Below are 20,796 nucleotides of genomic sequence, written 5' to 3' on the forward strand. Positions count from 1 at the left end.
CCTAACGCGGTTTGTTAGGAGCTGCAGCTGGATGCACCACCGGAGGTCTCCCTGACTTCCCACATCCTGCAAGAGGAGCATTCCAACATTCTGCTGGCATTCATTCTACTCTGAAAAAACAAAAAACTTACCGGAATCTACCCTCACCTCTGCCTGTTCACCCTGAAGCCTGTTTGAGCCAAAGCCATGCTACTCTGCTCCCTGTCACTCCGCTGCCCACTGGATAGAGCGGCCTGCTTTTTAAACCTTCCACACGCTACTGGCTGATGTCAGACCACCTGCGCAGTCCTGCATTCCACTCGCTGCCTCCCTTGCTCTGACTCTTTTTTATTTTATTTACCTGCTCTCACCCGACAGTGAAGGAACAGCGATTTAGTTCCATGTCTGGATGGTGAGTAACTTGAAAGATGTAACGTTTGTGGTGTGCGTCTCCTTAAGACAGCACAGCTGAAGAGGGTCAGCTGACTTGAGCATTCAGTGGGAACTGAGAGTGAATGATTACCCCAGTGGATGAAGTAAAACTTGAGTTAAAGGGAAAAGGCAGGAGTGTTTGAAGTAAGAAGAAGATAGCACCATCTAGAAGGGATCTGCAAGTCCAGATTTAAAAAGAAGAAATCTGTATGGGAGGCAGAGACTTACTGCAGTTAGATGAGTTCAGAGGCTGAAAAGAGAAAAAGGGAAATTGCAGGGTTTGTCCCAGAAAATGCAGGAATGTGAGAAGCTAAGATTTCCCCATCTCGCAACCTGAGCAGAACTTGCAGTGTCTGGGTAGCGATCCTGCACTGGGGGACTGCAAACACTCAAGATTGGTAATTTTGGAACAAAAGAAGTCTTCTATCTGCTAAAGAGAAAAGAAAATAAGCTACAGTGGGTTTTTTTTAAGATAATGGTTCCGACCGGAGAGAGCAGCAGCTACTAGTCAAATTAACACAAAGGACAGCATAAGCCGAGGGAGAGAAAAATGGACTTTTCTACCAGCCAAAACAAAGAACTGTAGAAATCGGCGTGGAAGTCTTTTAACAGGAACAAAGAGAAGTTTACTGTGTAAAAAAACGGATCCAAAAAAGATGAACTGCAGCTTCCCACCAAAACCCCCAAAAAGTGTGGGAAAACCACTGACGGAAAGAGAGAAACAAAAGCTGTGCCAGTTAAAAAGCTGATAGTCTTAAAGCAGTAATGCATTTAAAGGTGTACAACATTTATTTAAAAAACGAGAAAAGAAACAAAGGACGAGTACAGGAAATTCACAAAAGAACCCATACAGATGGCATCTTTTAAGTGGGGGTCCCTAAACAATGCAAGATCTCAGTGGAGGAAATTAAGACCTCAGAGAAGGGGCGTAGCTGGAGCTCTGAAGAGGTAAGCAGCCCTCATGGAAGAGGCAACACCAGACTCAAGAGTAGGCAGTGAAAGATTCCCCAGCAGAAGGGCATCAAAAGACCCTAAATGATTGAATTAAAAGCTGAAATCTCAATTGCATCCTATCCTTTTGTACTTGGTGAAAACCTCCTTGAAAGTTTTAGCAATGAACTAAAACCAAACAAAACAAAAAGCTGTAATTAGTCAGAAAGTAAGACATGTCACAGTGGAAGAAGTAAGTTTGGATAAACATCACCAAGAACTACAGCAAATAGAAAATTCAACATGAAGTTGTGCCCAGCTACATCAAAGCTACTGTTGATGCAGAAATTTGACCTGACTATCATGATGAATTCACTAGAGATTCATTTGAATGGTCAAGCTGCCAGTCACGTAGGAGACACAAATGAGCTGGAAAAATTGGCATTCTGCAGAAAGACAGAAGCTGTCCAGTATTGGAGGATGCTGTGGAGGAGTTAGCAATAAACAAACACAAAGAGAGAACAGAACTGTTGGATTAAGTTAGCAACTCAGAAAAATTGCCTAATAAATGTAACAAGACGAAGGAATAAATGATGAATATAGAAATAGAGTTTGTTGCAACCACAACAAAATGAACATATCAGTTCTCTGAGGACATGCAAAACATGGGAAGGAAAAGATTGTAAGCAAATGTTGTTAAAAGAGAATGGTGGATTCACCTTGGAAGAAACTCAGAAATGGATAAATGGAATGGATTGCAAAAGCTGAGCAATGGACTAAAGAACAACTGTGATTCTCTTCCACAAGAGAAAGTTATTCTGACAAGAGTGTTAAGAACATAAGAAATAGGAGCAGGAGTAGGCCATCTAGCCCTTCGAGCCTGCCCCGCCATTCAATAAGATCATGGCTGATCTGTCGTGGCTCAGTTCCACTTTCCCGCCCTCTCCCCATAACCCTTAATCCCCTCGCTTATCAAAAACCCATCAACCAGCGTCTTAAAAATATTTAGCGAGGCAGCCTCCACCACTTCAACGGGCAGAGAATTCCAGAGATTCACCACCCTTTGAGTGAAGAAGTTCATCCTCAACTCCGTTCTACACCGCCCCCCCTTTATCTTGAGGCTGTGCCCCCTAGTCCTACTGTCCTTTCTGAGCGGGAAGAGTCTCTCCACCTCTATCCTATCCATCCCATTCATCATCTTATATGTCTCAATGAGATCTCCCCTCATTCTTCTAAACTCTAACGAGTACAAGCCTAGTTTATTCAGCCTCTCCTCATAGCTCAACCCCCTCAACTCTGGCATCAGCCTAGTAAACCTCCTCTGCACTCCCTCCAAGGCCAAAATATCCTTGCGTAAGTGCGGTGACCAAAACTGCACACAGTACTCCAGCTGCGGCCTCACCAGCGCCCTATACAGCTGCAGCAAGACCTCCCTACTTTTATATTCAATCCCCCTCGCTATAAAGGCCAGCATCCCATTCGCCTTCCTGACCACCTGCTGCACCTGCAGGCTGGGTTTTTGCGACTCATGCACAAGGACCCCAAGGTCCCTCTGCACCGTCGCCTGCTGCAGTTTTTCGCCACGTAAATAATAGTCCTTCCTACCATTATTCCTACCAAAGTGGACCACCTCGCACTTGCCAACATTAAATTCCATTTGCCAGTTCCTGGCCCATTCACCCAGCCTATCTAGATCCTTCTGCAGAGCTGGCAAAAAATGTCAATGGACTGGAAATTTCTTGCAAAGAGCTGGAAGTCAAGGTTGGAATGCTGATGGAGCAACATTTACATGAGACAAATGGGCTAAGAGTCAAACGTGCATTAACTGAGAATGAGAATCAGAAACCAAAAAGAACAGCTTAATCGGTGAATCCAAACAAATCAGCTCAATTGAGTGAAAAATTGGGAAGGTAACAATTGGGAAATAAAGCAAAGTTAGAACAAATTCGGAAACAGCTTGAAGACGGCACTCACTGCAATGAACTCTCTTAACAAAGAGGAACCACTTAAAATTGTCAGTTCATCTACGGGCACTTCAGCTAAATATCAAGATGAAGGAAAAGAGTTACTGAAAAAAAAAGAACTACAATAGGTGGAGCTGGAAATGGCTCAGACTTAACTGCAACTGGTGGAGCGCAAAATAGAGGCAGAGGAGAAGGCAGATGTATTAATTAAAGAATTGATCAGGTCCAAGCAGAAGGCTGATTGATGTAGAAGATGAAAGGAAGAGATTGGAAAAAGAAGCCATCCAGTTGAAGGAGTTGTGCCAGAGAGAACCAGACAAAGCAGCAATTGAAACTGAGATTACATGCCAGAATAAGATTGCTGAATTGATCACACTAATAGAAATGCACAAGAACCAGTAGGATAAAACAGCCGATGGCAAAGATGCCAAATAGAAATGCTGGACAGTGAAGGAACTTTATCACATGATCTAAGTACCAGAAGTAGACCAATAGGACTGAGTTTGTGAATAAGCAGTCAAGACATAATACTGTGTTCTATGGTGATGATGATACTTGCAGGCATTATAGACTAAAGATCAACAAAGGATTGGAGAGTAACACCGTCCGCAGTATAAATGATGTAGGTCTTGATCAACGCAGTGTCTAGGACAGAACTCGGGAAGCAGCAAACCTATATGAAAGAATCCCATGCAAAATCATATGGCGATTCTCCCAAAACAAATTCTAAGTGCCGAATTGGTGTAAAAACTGGAGTGATGCCCACTGGTTTTTCAGCAGGATTTTCAAAATTAATCTCCCACATTCTGAGGACCACAGAGTGCCTCAGAGAGATTCACGATGAAAATCTGTGGATGGGGCCTCTTCCCACTCGAGAGGTTGGCAGCATGGTGCTGACTAGGCCACTGTGCCGATCTCAGCACTAACAGATGCCAAGGTACCTCTTGGACGTCGCCAATTTGCCCCTTGTGCCATACCAGGAGCTCTGCTTAACCCTGACCTCCTTGGCAACTGAGCCCTTACTCCAGCAGGGTCGCCGCCAGTTCCCCACCAGTGGGGAGGTGTTCTAAACCCCACTGGAGTATACCACTTCTGGCTGGGATGAGGGGGTGGGAGGGGAGGAGGAAGAGGAAGAGAAAATGCCAGCAGACCCAGAGACCTCAGTCCCTAGCCCACTAATGGGATTCAAATTTGGATTGTAATGTTTAAATTAGCTCCATGCTGATTTCTGGCGTGGAGCTGATGACTCCAGAAATCCTGTCCCTGGAGACAGGGGGAGGCCATGGCACCCAATGGAGAGCCCACTAAGCAGCCTCCACAGATATCTCCCAGATACATTGCTAGAGCAACACAGCGGGCTGGGAGAATTGCCTCCCATATTTGGTACTGCAATGCTGTAATCTCAAGGCAGAGTCAGGTTCATGCAGCATAAAGCCACTGTTAGTCCCACAGAACAGCACCACAGCAATCCTAGTAGTCTGCTGGTGCAGAGATTGCCAGTCTGTTGTGAGAGGCAGCACTGAGTACTGAGGTCTGCCACAGATTGGGTGTACATGGCAACTTAGGGGCAGCATGGTGGCACAATGGTTAGCACTGCTGCCTCACAGTGCCAGGGACCTTAGCTCAATTCCAGCCTTCAGTGACTGTCTGTGTGCAGTCTGCACATTCTCCCCGTGTCTACATGGATTTCCTCCAGTGCTCCAGTTTCTTCCCACATCCAAAGATGTGTGGGTTCGGTTGATTAGTCATGGTAAGCTGCCCCTTTAGTATCAGGAAGATGAGTGGGATAAATACGTGTGGTTACCAGGATAGGGCCTGGCTGGGAATTGCTGTTGGTGCAAACTCAGTGGGCTGAATGACTTTCTCCTGCACTGTAGGGATTCTACACTCAGTTGTTGCAACACTCAGTTGTTGCATGACTTCTGTCTGTATTTCAATGGGAGCTGAAGCATTGGCTATCAGACTGTGCATTATGGCTGAGTACCCAGTGTGTTGATGGAGTGGGCAACTATTGTGATTACAGAATGATGTGTCTTAAAGAAATATTTGCAATCTTCAACAGAGTATCTCGAAGGCTTAAGTACTAGAAGTATTTACACATATATGATTAAGGATACAGGCTAAGCGTTATCTCTGTGCCTTGATCTTTACATGTCTCTGTTCAACACCACACTGATCCCTGAGTCTAGGTCATGTGCCTTCTTGCATCTTTATGTGCATAATACCGTACTAAGTCCCACATTATTACTATATGTGACAGACCCTTGTACAACACCGTCCCCAAGTCTTTATCCAATATAATTTGATTTATTATTCTCACATGTATTAACAGACAGTGAAAAATATTGTTTCTTGTGCATTGTACAGCCAAAACATATCGTTCATAGAGAAGGAAACGAGAGAGTGCAGAATGTAGTGTTACAATCATAGCTAGGATATAGAGAAAGATCAACTTAATGCAAGGTAAGTCCATTCAGAAGTCTGACAGCAGCAGGGAAGAAGCTGTTCTTGAATCGGCTGGTCCATGATCTCAGAGTTTTGTATCTTTTTCCCAAAAGAAGTAGGTGGAAGAGAGAATGTCCAGAGTGCGTAGGGTTCTTAATTATGATGGCTGCTTTGCCAAGGCAGCGGGAAATGGGAGGCCGATTTGCATGATGGATTGGGCTACATTCATGACCTTCTGTAGTTCCTTGTGGTCTTAGGCAGAGCAGGAGCCATACCAAGCTGTGATACAACCCAAGAGAATGCTTTCTATTGGTGATTTGTAAACATTGGTGAGAGTCGTAGCTGACATGCCAAATTTCCTTAGTCTTCTGAGAAAGTAGAGGTGTTGGTGAGCTTTCTTAACTATAGTGTCAGCATGAAGGGACCAGGACAGGTTGTTGGTGATCTGGACACTTAAAAACTTGAAGCTCTCAACCCTTTCTACTTTGCCCCCATTGATGTAGACAGGGGCATGTTCTTTACGCTTCCTCAAGTTGATGACAATCTCCTTTGTTTTGTTGACATTGAGGGAGAGATTATTGTTGCCACACCAGTTCACCAGATTCTCTATCTCATTCCTGTACTCTGCCTTGTCATTGTTTGAGATCCGACCCACTACAGTGGTGTTGTCAGCAAACTTGAAAATCAAATTTGAGGGGAATTTGGCCGCATAGTCATAGGTGTATAAGGAGTATAGTAGGGGTCTGAGAACAGCACCTTGTGGGGCACTAGTGATGAGGATGATCGTGGAGGAGGTGTTGTTGCCTATCCTTACTGATTGTAGTCTGTGAGTTAGGAAGTTCAGGATCCAGTCACAGAGGGAGGTGCTGAGGTCCAGGCCATGGAGTTTGGAGATGAGTTTCATGGGAATAATGGTGTTGAAGACTGAACTGTAGTCAATAAGTAGGAGTCCGACATATGTTTCCTTGTTATCTAGGTATTCCAGGGTTGAGTGCAGGGAAATGACATCTGCTATGGACTTGTTGTGGCAGTCGGCCAACTATAGCAGATCCACTCATTCCACCTTTACACTCAACTCTCTAAGATTTACGTGGTTTCAGTGTCTGAGCTGCTGGTGGAAAGTTTTAGATGAAGCATTAATGTTTCTTTCACAGAAGTCACCTCTCTCGCTGAACCTTAACCAAAATGGCAGTTCTTGTTCTCTGAAAGCGGTTATGTACTAGGGAAAGTGTTTGGATAAGGGAAGTGGGAAGATGGATGAAAAGCAGGAGGTGCATGGTTCCATCACTGCAGCATCAGATTGTGTAATGAGAATGAAGAGGGGTTTGAGGGTTCACAGCCATGCCTGGGATCAGGGACCCTGGGGCGGAAATCCCACCCCTTCACTGCTGCCGGCCAATCTGATGCTTGCGGCTGACAGCTATCATTGCTCAGCAGTGTCACCCAGCAGAATATTTTGTTAAAAGATGTGAAACTTTTAAATGCTGATGTTCAGAGAAACCTGCCTGCACTCATAGGAGCAACAGAGAAATTTGGCATGTGGGAACTGCGATGCAATTATAAAAGGCAAAGGACAAGTTTCCCTTCCTTGGAAGGTGACCAGAGCACAAAAATAGTAATTCTTGTGAGAGCTGTAAGTCACTTTGCTAAGAGCACACTTTTGCCATGTGTGCAGTTTGGTTCCATATCTAAAGGATGGAGGCAACACAGTGAAGGATCAGCAGATAGTCCTTGAAATGAGAAGCTAACTAAACTGGACCCATACTCTCTGTAATTTAGAAGAATGAAAGCTGAATTCAGTAATACGCACAAGGTTCTGAATGGGCTAACCAGGATAGACACTGAAATAGACACTGAATCACCTCCAGTCTGCCAAAAACCTATCCACCATCTACAAGGCACAAGTTAGGAGTGTAATGAAATACTCTCCATTTGCCTGGATGAGTGCATCTCCAACAACACTCAAAAAACTCAACACCATTCAGGACAAAGCATCCCAATTGATTGCTACCTCTGTCTAAAACATTCATAATCCACTATCGACAAATAGTGGAGCCATGTTTATTGTCAGCAAGGTGCATTGATGGAATTTACCAATGTTCTTTAAGCAGCAGCTTCCATCCCCATGACCACTGCCATATAGAAGGACAAGAGAAGCAGGTACCCAAGACCCCACCACCTGGAGATTCCCGTCCAAAGTCACTAACCATCCTGACGTGGAAATATCTCACTGTTCCGTCACCATCCCTGGGTCAAAATTCTGATATTCCCTCCCTCACAGCACTGTGGGTGTACTTACACCTAAGGAACTGCAATGATTCAAGAACGAGGGTCACCACCACCTTCTGAATGACAACTACGGACATGCAATAAGTGCTGGTCCAGATAGCGACACCCATATCCTGTAACTGCATTAAAAAAACATGGGGCAGCGGCCCTGGAAAAGGGATCAATCTTAAGATTGAAATGAGGAGAAATGTCTTCAATAAGAGGGTTGTGGATTCTCCATTCCTTAAGGCTGAGATAATTGAGACTGAGATACTTGACCTCTCAGGGACTCAAGCAATATAGGGAGAGGTTGGGAAAGTTGAGGTAGAAAATCAGCCATGATCATACTGCAAGGTGGAGCAGTGTTGAGGGGCTGAATGACCCTCTTTTGCTCATTTTACTTACATTCTTATTTTCATGCCTTTTCTTGGCACTGTTGATCAGGGATAGCGTCACGGCTGTAGAGAAGGTGGACGCTGTGGAGGGATTGTCTACGGAGTCTCTGTGGGTGGAAGTTCGGAACAGGAAGGGGTCGTTAACTTTGCTGGGTGTTTTCTATAGGCCACCCAATAGTAACAGGGATGTTGAGGTGCAGATAGGGAAACAGACCCTGGAGAGATGTAGTAGTAACAGAGTTGTCGTGATGGGAGACTTTAATTTTCCAAACATCAATTGGAATATCGCTAGGGTAAGGGGTTTGGATGGGGAAGAGTTTGTTAGGTGTGTTCAGGAGGGTTTCCTGACACAGTATGTGAATAAGCCTACGAGAAGAGAGGCTGTACTTGATCTGGTACTGGCTAATGAACCAGGACAGGGGTCGGATCTCTCGGTGGGAGAACATCTTGGGGATAGCGATCATAATTCTATCTCCTTCACGATAGCATTGGAAAGAGATAGGATCAGGCAGGCTAGGAAAGTGTTTATCTGGAGTAAGGGGAAATATGAAGCCATAAGGCAGGAAATTAGACAAGTAAATTGGAAGGAGGTATTCTTGGGGAAAAGTACCAAAGAAAGGTGGCAGATTTTCAAGGAGTGTTTGTCTGGAGCTCTGCATGACAACGTTCCGATGAGACAGGGAGGTTTTGGTAGGTTACGGGAATCGTGGTGTACGAAGGTTGTAATGAACCTAGTCAAAAAGAAAAGAAAGGCGTACCGAAGGTTCAGAGAGCTAGGCGATGTTAAGGATCTAGAGGAGTATATGGGTTGTAGGAAGGAGCTTAAAAAGGAAATTAGGAGAGCCAGAAGGGGTCATGAGAAGGCCTTGGTGGGTAAGATTATGTGAAAAGTAAAAGTATGAGATGTGAAGGAATAGGACCTATAAAAGGTGAAGGGGGAAAAGTTTGTGCGGAACCAGTAGAAATGGCAGAGGTGCTTAATGAATACTTTACCTCAGTATTCAAGGTGGAAAATGATCTGGGTGGTTGTACTGTAAAGAATTGAGTATGTGGACGTTAAGAAAGAGGATGTGTTGGAACTTTTGAATTGCATCAAGATAGATAAGACGCCAGGACCGGATGGGGTGTACCCCAGGTTACTGTCGGAGATGAGGGACGAGATTGCAGAGCCTCTGGCGATGATCTTTGTGTCGTCGATGGAGACGGGAGAGGTTCTGGAGGATTGGAGGATTGCAGATGTGGTTCCTATATTCAAGAAAGGGAACAGGGATAGCCGAGGAAATTACTGACCGGTGAGTCTGACCTCAGTGGTTGGTAAGTTGATGGAGAGGATGCTGAGGGACAGGATTTATGAACATTTAGAGAAGTTTAGTATGATCAAAAGTAGTCAGCACGGCTTTGTCAAGGGCAGGTCGTGCCTTACGAGCCTGGTTGAGTTCTTTGAAAATGTGACTAAACACACTGATAAAGGAAGAGCGGCGGATGTGGTTTATATGGACTTCAGCAAGGTGCTCGATAAGACCCCCCATGCAAGACTTCTTGAGAAAGTGAGAGGGCATGGGATCCAAGGGGCTGTTGCCTTGTGGATCCAGAACTGGCTTGCCCGCAGAAGGCAGAGTGGTTGTGGATGGGTCTTTTTCTGCATGGAGGTTGGTCACCAGTGGAGTGCCCCAGGGATCTGTTCTAGGACCCTTGCTGTTTGCAATTTTCATAAATGACCTGGATGAGGAAGTGGAGGGATGGTTTGGTAAGTTTGCCGATGACACGAAGATTGGTGTTGTTATGGATAGTCTGAAGGGATGTCAGAAGTTGCAGCAAGACATAGATAGGATGCAAGACTGGGCGGAGAAATGGCAGATGGACTTCAACATGGATAAATGCACAGTGGTCTATTTTGGCAGGTCCAATGGGATGAAGGCGTATAATATCAAGGGTAGGACTCTTAGCAGTGTAGAGGATAAGAATGACCTTGGGGTCCGCGTCCATAGGACTCTTAAATCAGCCTCGCAGGTGGAGGATGTGGTCAAGAAGGCATATGGTCTACTAGCCTTCATTAATCGAGGGATTGAGATTAGGAGGCGGGAGATAATGCTGCAGCTTTATAAGACCCTTGTCAGACCCTACTTGGAGTACTGTGTGCAGTTCAGGTCACCTCATTACAAGAAGGATGTGGAAGCTGTTGAAAGGGTGCAGAGGAGATTTACAAGGATGTTGCCTGGATTGGGAGGCATGCCTTATGAGGATAGGTTGAGGGAGCTTGGTCTTTTCTCCCTGGAGAGACGAAGGATGAGAGGTGACCTGATAGAGGTTTATAAGATGTTGAGAGGTATAGATTGGGTGGATTCTCAGAGGCTATTTCCCAGAGCTGAAATGCTTGCTACGAGAGGACACAGGTTTAAGGCTCTGGGGAGTAGGTACAGAGGAGATGTCAGGGGTAAGTTTTTCACTCAGAGGGTGGGGGGTGAGTGGAATCGGCTGCCGTCAGAGGTGGTGGAGGCGAACTCGTTGGGGTCTTTTAAGAGACTTCTGGATGAGTACATGGGATTTAATGGGATTGAGGGTTATAGATACGCCTGGTAGGTAGGGATATGATCAGCGCAACTTGTGGGCCGAAGGGCCTGTTTGTGCTGTAGTGTTCTATGTTCTATAAATATGGGCAACTAGCAATTGAAAATCATTACTACCATAAAAATCTTAACATTTACCAGGGACATAAAACAGTAATGAGAGGAATGAGAACTGTGAGATGCAAAGTATGTTTGCAGCAAAGGGTTGGATTAGAGAAGTAAAGCACTTCATTTTCCTGGCCCTCGAAAGATGATTTGAGGAGAGCCTGGAAAATAACTGGCAGCCATGTTAGGACAGCTCCCTAATACAGTTCCACTGTGGAGGATGTTTCCTGATAGTGGGATTGGATTTTGAGCAGCCAATTTCAGTGATATATGTGATTATACTGTGCTATTTTGCCATAATTTATTTTTAAGGTAGGGTTACTTTAAGAGGCAGTGTTTCATTCCAAGAGTTGACTTGAAGGAGAAACATGCAGCAGATGTTAAGAATGCAGGATACTAACTGATTTTAGCTTGGATTGTGTTACTTTCTCGAGTTGATGGAACTTTTGTTTATTTACATTCTCCTGTGTTTTCATACTAGGTATGCAGAGTCATGTGAGTTTAGTCAGGTTGATTAACAGGGACAGAGTCATGTTGTTAATGGGAGGAATTAAGCTCCAAGGAAGGGACAGTTTCGGTTTCATTTCAAACCAAGGGCAGTTGCTGCCTGGAACTGATGGAAGAAAGAATTGTCTCTCTGTTTCTCTCTTCAGAGGCTTTCTGAAAGCTCAAATAGCCCAGTAGCTCCAATAGCTCCAGTAGCCCAGTCCATCACACAAACCAGCTCTCATCCATTGACTCCGTCTGCACTTCCCACTGCCTTGGAAAAGCAGCCAGTATAATCAAAGATCCCAAGCATCCCAGACAAATCTCTTCCACCTTCTTCCATTGGAAACAAGATACAAAAGTTTGAGATCACATACCAACTGACTCAAGAACACTTTCTTCCTTGCTGCCATCAGACTTTTGAATGGACCTACGTTATATGAGGTTGATCTTTCTCTGCAGCATAGTAACTATGATTGTAATACTACATTCTGCACCCTCTTTTCTTCACCACCATTCTATGAATAGTATGCTTTGTATAGCGTGCAAAAAACAATAATTTACATGATATACGAATACATGTGACAATAAAAAGTCAAATCAAAACAAACTGTTAACATAAGACAAGCATGTGTGCATGTATTTTGCAAACTAATTTTGAACAAAGGTTTAAATCTATAAGAGAAATATTGCTTGATTGGAACTACTAGTGATAGGGTAGCAGTTAAGACTTGTATCTTGCCATGTTTATATACAGTTCAATTGTTAAAAATCTGGTTAACTTGTTTGTCATCATTAAACTGCATTGCTAAATAAAGTTTGTTTTGATAAAGTTCCGAGTTTGTCAGTAGAATTGTGCCTGGAGTGAAACAACTTATCTTCGCATCAAATCAATGTTGGGGTCTATTCTGGCTTCATAATGTACCTTGGGGTTTCTGAGCTGGTACGCTAACATACACATCAACAGTTATTGCCTTAACAATGCAATTATGCTGTATTTCCGTGACAGTATTTATTATTATAGCACAATAAATTAAGTGGGACATATTAAGGAATAGTTTCAATTAAGTGAAAACTTATTGTGGGACGTGCTGTACTATGCTAGATGTTTCTACAATAAAAAATTCCATTTCAAGTAAAAACACATCTTCAAAAATAAAGACAAGAAGCCATGGTATAAATTATACGGAAATTTATTTACTTGCACTTGTTGGCGTCACAATAAAAATGATGCTCAAATTTTATTTTTTTCTCCTCAAAACTACAGCTTTGTCAAATGAGGCTTTCCATGTATTTTATAATTCAGTTTAAAAACTCTATTATCTCTTAAACCTCTATTGTACCTTCATGCCATTTGAGAACAAAAGACTTGGATTTATATTTCACCTTTCATAACATCAGGATGCTGCAAAGCACATTCCAGCTGTTGAAGCAATTGGTAAGAACAGTCACCAATATAATGAGGAAATGAGACAGCCCCTTTAGTGCACAGCAAACTCCCAAAATTAGCTATGAGATAAACGACCAGATAATCTGCTTTAGTGAGTTAGGTTGATGACAATTATTGAATTCCCCAACTCTTCTTGATCAAATAAAGGGCTGGAGGATCTGAGAAGGAGGACGCTGCCTTAATTTACCAGCTCAGTTTTCATACGATCCCCCTGACAATGCAACACAACTTCCGTATTTCACTGAAGCATCAGCCGAGATTGCATGCTGTGGAAATCTCAATCGCAATCACTGAGCCACTACCCTCACACACAAAGGAGATGACACAGTGGTTATCACTGTTGCTTTACAGTGCCAGGGATCCAGGTCCAATTCTCGCCTTGCGTGACTGTCTATGTGGAGTTTTCATGTTGTCCTCCTGTCTGCATGTGTTACCTCTAGGGTGGGCTTGAGTAAGATGCCCTTTTAGTGGGTCAGTGCGGACAAGATGAGCTGAATAGCCTCAATCTGCTCTGTAGAGAATGTATGGTTCTTTTCTATGGATAAATTGCCTGAATTAACCCTTTGTTGTCAGTTCATGCTGGCAGCATGTGTTGAAAGGTTTATGAATTAATGCTGAAATACAGGAATTACCTGTACTCTGAGGATATTTTCTTCCATTCTGACTGAAATGTGTATTCCTTGAACGCTCCATTTTGTCTGTGAACATTGTATATGAATAATTAGCACGCAGGATTATTCATCTCGTTGGCAAAACAGGTAACAGTTATCATTACGATCCATATACAAATACAAATACCCTACCAAAGATTTCAGTATTGAAGCATTAGAATTCACCCTAATAATTACACATTTAACGTAATACATGGCAATGATTCACCTAACGTAATAAAGTCAGGATCATGGAGGTGTTCAACATGGCAGCATACTGATAGTCTAACTCCATAAAGATTGTTACTTCAATGCCACAAACCAAAAAAGAAATCAGCAGTTTTAAAGTTCAAAAACATTTTAACGGGAAAAAGAAACACTCTGTTTACTCTTTTTAACTTGCAGTTCTATAACGCGGCAACAAAATCAGCATGGTGCACATCTTAAGTCATTATTAAATTATAAAGTATGAATGTGATTGATGATCCTGGATGTTTAAGTCACAATGAAAGTGATTTACTCATAAACAGGCTGCTTGTATGGTTAGTTTTGCATCAACCATCGATTCCTGATTGAATTTGATGTTCCTCTGTTTTTTATGCAGATTTCCCTATTTTTCCACAGGATAATGAACAGACTCCTTCTCAATGGGATAAGTGTCAGAGGATGCACTCAATCAACAAAAGCACCCAGTTATCTAGTCATTGGAGGAGCTCTGACAGATCCTGCCCTCCTGAGTAAAGGAAAGGCAAAGCAACAAGCAATAACCAGTAAGAGAGCACAATTCCATCCTGTCACTGTTATTTTATCCTCGATTCACAGAGCTGAACATTGCCAGCACTAATGTGAGAATTGAAATATTAGTTACATTTCAAATAAGATTGAACTCTCCAATTGCAAACAAATGATAGAGGGGCTCTCTTACTGTTTGGTTAATGTAACTGCCGAATGATGCATTGGGCAAACAGAAACTTGTTATCTAAATAAAGGCAAAGCCAAACAGATGCCATGCCAATGAAATCAGGATTTCTGCCACACTATTGCAACATGTAGCCCTTGGAGAATTCCTGACTCAAAGCCATGTTACCCTCACTGCAAGAGTTGACTCAGTGGTAGAAATCAACCTGAAAGGGACAAACGTGGAAGCTCAAAAGAAAACCCCCTCCAGAATCTCAATACTAACTTCAAAATTATCGAACTTTCTTGGAGATATAAGACAGAAAATCATTTAGGGCAAATCACTATGAGAAAAGCAATGGTATGGCATATTGTGAGACTGGGATCATGGGGTTATTGCTCTACCTCAGTTTCATTGTTTTGTGGCAACTTCAACAAAAGGGGGTGAACATTTGTGATTATTACCTCAGGCCTATTTCCCTCCATCCTACACAGAAGGAGACCCAGAAGCTTCCTTCTGTCTTGGCAACAGTTGTGACTTGGTGGGGTGCAGTGGTGATGGGTGGAGGGAACAAGAAGGCAGGGACGGAACGTGGGGAGAAAAGGATTTAGCAAAATTTGTTTTACTGTAAAAGACAAATAATATTTTAAATATCCTGCAGAGAATGTATTGCATCCATTGTGACACTTGTGTCTTTTCTTGTGGTATCCTTGCATCCTTTTACAGATTCTTCTTTAAGAGAATGTGTCATCTGGTCAAATAACATGGCCAAGTTCAATAGTCGAAAACGACTACGAATATTTCGGGCAGCAAAGGCATATAATACAGGATTGATACAACTGTTGATGAAAGCCAGACCTGCAGCAAATTGCGCGCCAGTACGATAAATAGCGTTTAAGGTATCTGACGTGGTTTGGTCAGATGTCATCAGTGCAATGACTGAAATAAGATTTAAAATGTGGTGAGGTGCCCAGCAGATGAAAAACACAATCACCACTCCGCCAATCACCATCCCAGTTCTGTTCTCAGTAGGAAAACTCAAGTCTTTCACTTTCCTCCCAATGCAAAAGTAACAAATAGACACCACTGAAAAGGGAATTATAAAACCAACCACAATTTGTAACACCATGTGTGAGATTTCCTTCTCCTTCATGTCGAATTTGCCCTTCTGGCATTGCTGCTGTCCACGCTCATTGACACCCACCACCGCAGTAACCAGCATTGGTACGGCAAGGAGCAAAGCCAGTAACCAGACAGCGAGCACCATCTTCCTGATAACCTTGTTCATGCGCCATCGCAGGGTGGCAAACGGGTAGACAACAGCCATGAAGCGCTCGACACTCAGCGCGGTGATGAGGAAGATGCTTACATACATGTTGCAGCAACTGACATAGATCAGGATTTTACAAAATGGTTCTCCGAAGATCCAGCTGTGCAAAAATGCATAGATCGAAAGAGGCAAGGTGATCAGAACAAGCATATCGGCTATTGCCAAGCTCAGGATCAGCAGCACGGTGGGGGATCTCTCCTTCTTCATGGCAAAAACTATAATCAAGATGACCATTGCATTTCCTGGTACTCCGAGGAGACAAGCCAGGCTCAGAATGATGCTCGCCACTGTACGTTCAGGTCCCACAGATTCATCTGTCCCGTTAATAAACGCCATTGCAGCTGTCTTCAACTCCTCGAAGCAAACAGTTTGTTTTCTAGATTTCTGCGAGAGCTACTTCCTCATTTAAACAGGATGATGAAAAGTATTTCAAAAAGGCTGACAGTATCTCCTTCGTACACCTGCCAGAGTTGTTCTGATTTTCGGGGGTCAATGGACTTTTGGAGCTCCTTCGACAGAAAATGTGAAACTCATCAAATAACAAAATAAATAGACTTTCTTGTACAGACTGCTATGGAAGTATGATGTACAGAGTAAATGTGATAACCTTAGAGTTGTCAATTATGCAGAATAGGGAAGTCGCAGATTAGATCTCTGCTCAGATTAGTGGCAGCAGTGTGGCATTGCAATATTCCTTCCATCACATCAGCCCTTGTTTGGTTGAGAGCCTGGTAACGCTACAGAGGCAAGTTCTCACTGGGATTTTTACCGTATCTTTATTACAGTGTGAATGTTAGCCTACTCGTGTCTAATAAAAATAAACTTTAAAATCCTAGTGTTCCCTGGGTGCCTATGTTATTTGGACAACATTGGCAGACATGGGCACAATTTTTATGTGGGTCCAGGAGCAGTTGCAGCCTCTCTTTTGGAGGGTCCAATCCTCGTGCCCCTCACGGTATAATTTGTCACTTTTTCACCGTTGATTGCCTCCGTTTTCAGCTCCCCCCCGGGTCCACCCCCCCCCCCCCCCCACGTCTCCAGCAGTCTGTAGATTGCTATGGATTCTCCTTTCAAACTGCATGTTTCGGTGGTCCACCCACTATCCTTAATTTGACAGCAGATGTGGAAGCAGTCATTTGGGAGGCTTCTTCGTGTCAAGTTATTGGGCAGGCAAGCTGAGGCCAAGCACAGGACTCGCATACGGCCCCATCAGAGACTGTCAACGCCTACGAGAAAAATTATCAATCATATGTCTCCATCTCCTTGTTCTCCAGCAGAGGAATCATTCTCTAGATCTGCTCTGTGGAATCCTTTTAACTTTTCAAAGAACTCACTCATATCACCCCACAATTACTTACATGCAAATTTATGCAATCTACCCTCATAATTTAATCGCCTAAATCCTGGTATCAATCTGTCACTCTCAGAGAAGAAAGAACTGAGTTCAAAAAATACCGATCCCTTTCCCCTCTGCATGGCAGATGGAATTTAATCCTGACGAATGCGAGGCGATGCATTTTAGAAGGGATAATGCAGGGAGGAGTTACATGATAAAAGGAAGACCAATTAAGAGTATAGAAATGCAGAGGGACCTGGGAGTGCAAGTGCACAAGTCTCTGAAGGTGTCAACACAGGTGGAGAAGGTTGCAAAGAAAGCTTATGGAATGCTAGCCTGTATAGGAAGGGGTATAGAGTATAAGAGCTGTCGTCTAATGCTTCAGTTGTACAGAACGTTGGTTAGACCGCATTTGGAGTACTGTGTCAAGTTCTGGTCACCTTACTACCGGAAGGACGTAGAGACCCTGGAGAGAGTGCAGAGGAAGTTTACCAGGATGCTGTCTGGTATGGAAGGACTGGGTTATCAGGAAAGATTAGGAAAACTGGGGCTCTTCTCCTTAGAAAGACGGAGATTAAGGGGGGATCTGATAGAGGTGTACAAAATAATGAAGGGTATAGATAGAGTCAACAGTGGCAGGCTTTTCCCTAGATTGGGGACAACTATCACGAGAGGTCATGATCTAAGGGTGAGGGGGGAGAAGTATAATTTGGATACTAGAGAGAGGTTTTTCACACAGAGGGTCGTGGGGGTATGGAATGTGCTACCAAGTAAGGTGGTGGAGGCAGGCACGCTGGACTTGTTTAAGGTTTACTTAGATAGGCACATGAGCGAAACAGGGATGGAGGGTTACATAAGATGGTTTTAAAAAGGGTCAGAGCCTCGGGTCGATACTGGAAATGTAATAGTACATGTTAATGTTTTGTCTCTTTTAATCCACAGGTGTCGGTCCACCTTGTTGTCAAGCGAGGGGCATGCACACGGTGGGTCGTGCGTGGACTGCTCTTGGATGTTTCAAGAGTAGCCTAGTACTTCGTGTCGATATGTGAGCTTAAACCTGGACCAGCAGACGGGCACCACAACAGCTCAGTGACTATCACTGCTAGCTGTGCAGATACATGGATTTGGGCCAGTGTCTGTGGGAGTTTGTGCATTCTCCCTGTGGTTGCGTGGGTTTACTCCGGGTGCTCCGGTTTCCTCCCACACCCCAAAGATGTGCTGTTAGGCTGGTTGGCAGGAATAAATTGTCCCTAAATCAGTTTTCCCTCAATCTGGATGGCCATAAAACATTACATAGGGGTCATGGGTAGAGAGATGGTGTTGAGATGGCAGCGTGGGCTCGTTGGGCCAAAGGGCCTGTTTCCCGGGCTGATTTTGTTCTTTGTTCTTTGTTCTTTGTAGGAAAATGCTTTAAAATGGCGGCACGGACCCTTTTGGACCGAAGGGCCTATTTCCCGTGCCGGGTTGCTCTTTGTTCTTGTTCTTTGTTTCGCATCACCAAATAAGAGATGTTCAGATGCAGGAGGACCAATTTAAACTTTGTCTGAGTGAATGGGTTTTGAATGGGTTAAGATCAGACCCAAAGAACATGTGGAGACTAATCCCAGGAGCTCCACTCAATACAACAGTAGCAGGAATCAAATTAGGTGTGAGTAGCATCTCACTCACTGCTAGTTAATCAGTCAGTAGGATCAAAATCCTGTAAGAATGAAGAAAATACATCTTTGTGAACATTTTCTTCCTCCACAAATGCTGCCAAACCTTCTGAGTTCTTATAAGTGGAACCCCTAATGGGGTGGTAAGATTTTTAAACCAGCGGACCTTAAGGAACTGACAGAACTCGCAGCATTCAGTTAAATGACTTTTAAAACAAGCTCATCAGCTAACAAGAAGCAATTTACACAAATGAGATGCAGTAATTAATTCAAACAAATGATTGTAAAACGCATACGCTGATAATTTGAATATACTGTTACTGATTTTTAGAAATATTATCCACTTCAGTCAGAAAGTATTTTACCACAAGGCATCATGGTAAAAGTCATTAGGGCAAAGACATATTTCAAGAGAATATTTGGACCTTGGAAATGTGCAACTTTTATCCGTAAAGTTTCAGATGGAAAGAACATACAGAACACTTAATCATATTTCATGAATAGGGTTTATTCACTGTCTGGATGAGATGGACTGCTGCTCAGATGTGGTGTCACGAGTTGGTCTGGTTAGGCAGTGACCTTTAAGGGAACACGTGAGAACATTTATTTGAACTCTGGCCTGAGCGTCTTAGGCTACTAGGCCCTGGGAAATGGGGTCAGCCAAGACAGGAGTCAGCTTCCAGATTTCACAGATCAATAAAATACCGTTATGTTGAGGAGTGGAATGCAATTGGCTGAGGTATTTCACAGGTATTATTATTGATTTTTGTATCTTGAAGATGATTGATACTGAAAGGCAGGAATGATTGATAAGAAAAATCTATAACTGATCTGTTTTTGGTTGTATATGTTAGATTCATCGGAGAGGTGTTGCTGCTCTATGCCAGACATACTTAATGCTCCGTAAGTGCCATTTTACAGCGCTGTTAATGACCTCCTCCATCACCGATAATCAAGAGTAGACTAATGGGTTGGTAATTGCTCAGGTTGGATTGGTCTTGCTCTTTCTGGACAGGACAGACCTGGGTACTTTACCACATTGCTGGCAGGATGCCAGTGTTGCTGGTGTACTGGAACAGCATGGCTAGGGACACAGCTAGTTCTGGAGCTCAAGTCAGCAGTGTAATTGTTGAAAAGTGCTCACTCCACCTCTGCACTCAACTCTCTAAGGTTTATGTGGCTCCAGTGGCTGAGCTGCTGGTGGAAAGTGTCAGATGAAGCGTTGATGTTTCGTTCTCAGAAGTCGCCACTCTTGATGAGTTTTGACCAGATCACAGTTCTTGCTCTCTGAAAGCGGTTATGTACTAGGAAAGTGTTTGGATAAGGGAAGTGGGAAGATGGATGAAAAGCAGGGGGTGCATGGCTCCATCACCTGCAGCATCAGATTGTGTAATGAGAATGAAGAGGGGTTTGAGGGCTCACAGCCATGCCTGGGATCAGGGACCCTGGGGCGGAAATCCCATCCCTTCACTGCTGCCGGCCAATCTGATGCTTGCGACTGACAGCTATCATTGCTCAGCAGTGTCACCAGCAGAATATTTTGTTAAAAGGTGTGAAACTTTTAAACGTTCATGTTCAGAGAAACCTGCCTGCACTCATAGGAGCAAAAGAGACATTTGGCACGAGGGAATTGCGATGCAATTAATAAAGACTGTTTCCCTTTCTTGGATGAATAAAGGAGAACAAAAATAGTAACTCTTGCGAGAGCTGTAAGTCACTTTGCTAAGAGCACACTTTTGCCATGTGTGCAGTTTGATTCCATATCTAAAGGATGCACTGCACTGGAGGCAACACAGTGAAGGATCAGCAGATAGTCCTTGAAACGAGAAGCTAAATAAACGGGACCCATACTCTCTGTAATTTAGAAGAATGAAAGCTGAATTCAGTAATACGCACAAGGTTCTGA

General features: G+C 43.6%; 1 protein-coding gene across 1 annotated transcript; it reads right to left on the reverse strand.

The window, feature by feature from the left end:
• Positions 1–15,215: 15,215 nt before the first annotated feature.
• On the reverse strand, positions 15,216–16,235 carry LOC145342416 (somatostatin receptor type 1-like). The gene has a single exon (XM_080187980.1). It carries the CDS (start codon positions 16,233–16,235, stop codon positions 15,216–15,218), a length of 1,020 nt encoding a protein of 339 aa, XP_080044106.1.
• Positions 16,236–20,796: the final 4,561 nt, after the last annotated feature.

Source organism: Carcharhinus amblyrhynchos, chromosome 4, assembly GCF_965287045.1.
Source record: "Carcharhinus amblyrhynchos chromosome 4, sCarAmb.v2.hapA, whole genome shotgun sequence".
Classification (NCBI taxonomy): domain Eukaryota; kingdom Metazoa; phylum Chordata; class Chondrichthyes; order Carcharhiniformes; family Carcharhinidae; genus Carcharhinus; species Carcharhinus amblyrhynchos.

What these genes read in the sequence shown, in the direction of transcription:
- LOC145342416 (XM_080187980.1), bottom strand. Translation starts at nt 16,235, where the DNA reads ATGGCGTTTATTAACGGGACAGATGAATCTGTGGGACCTGAACGTACA.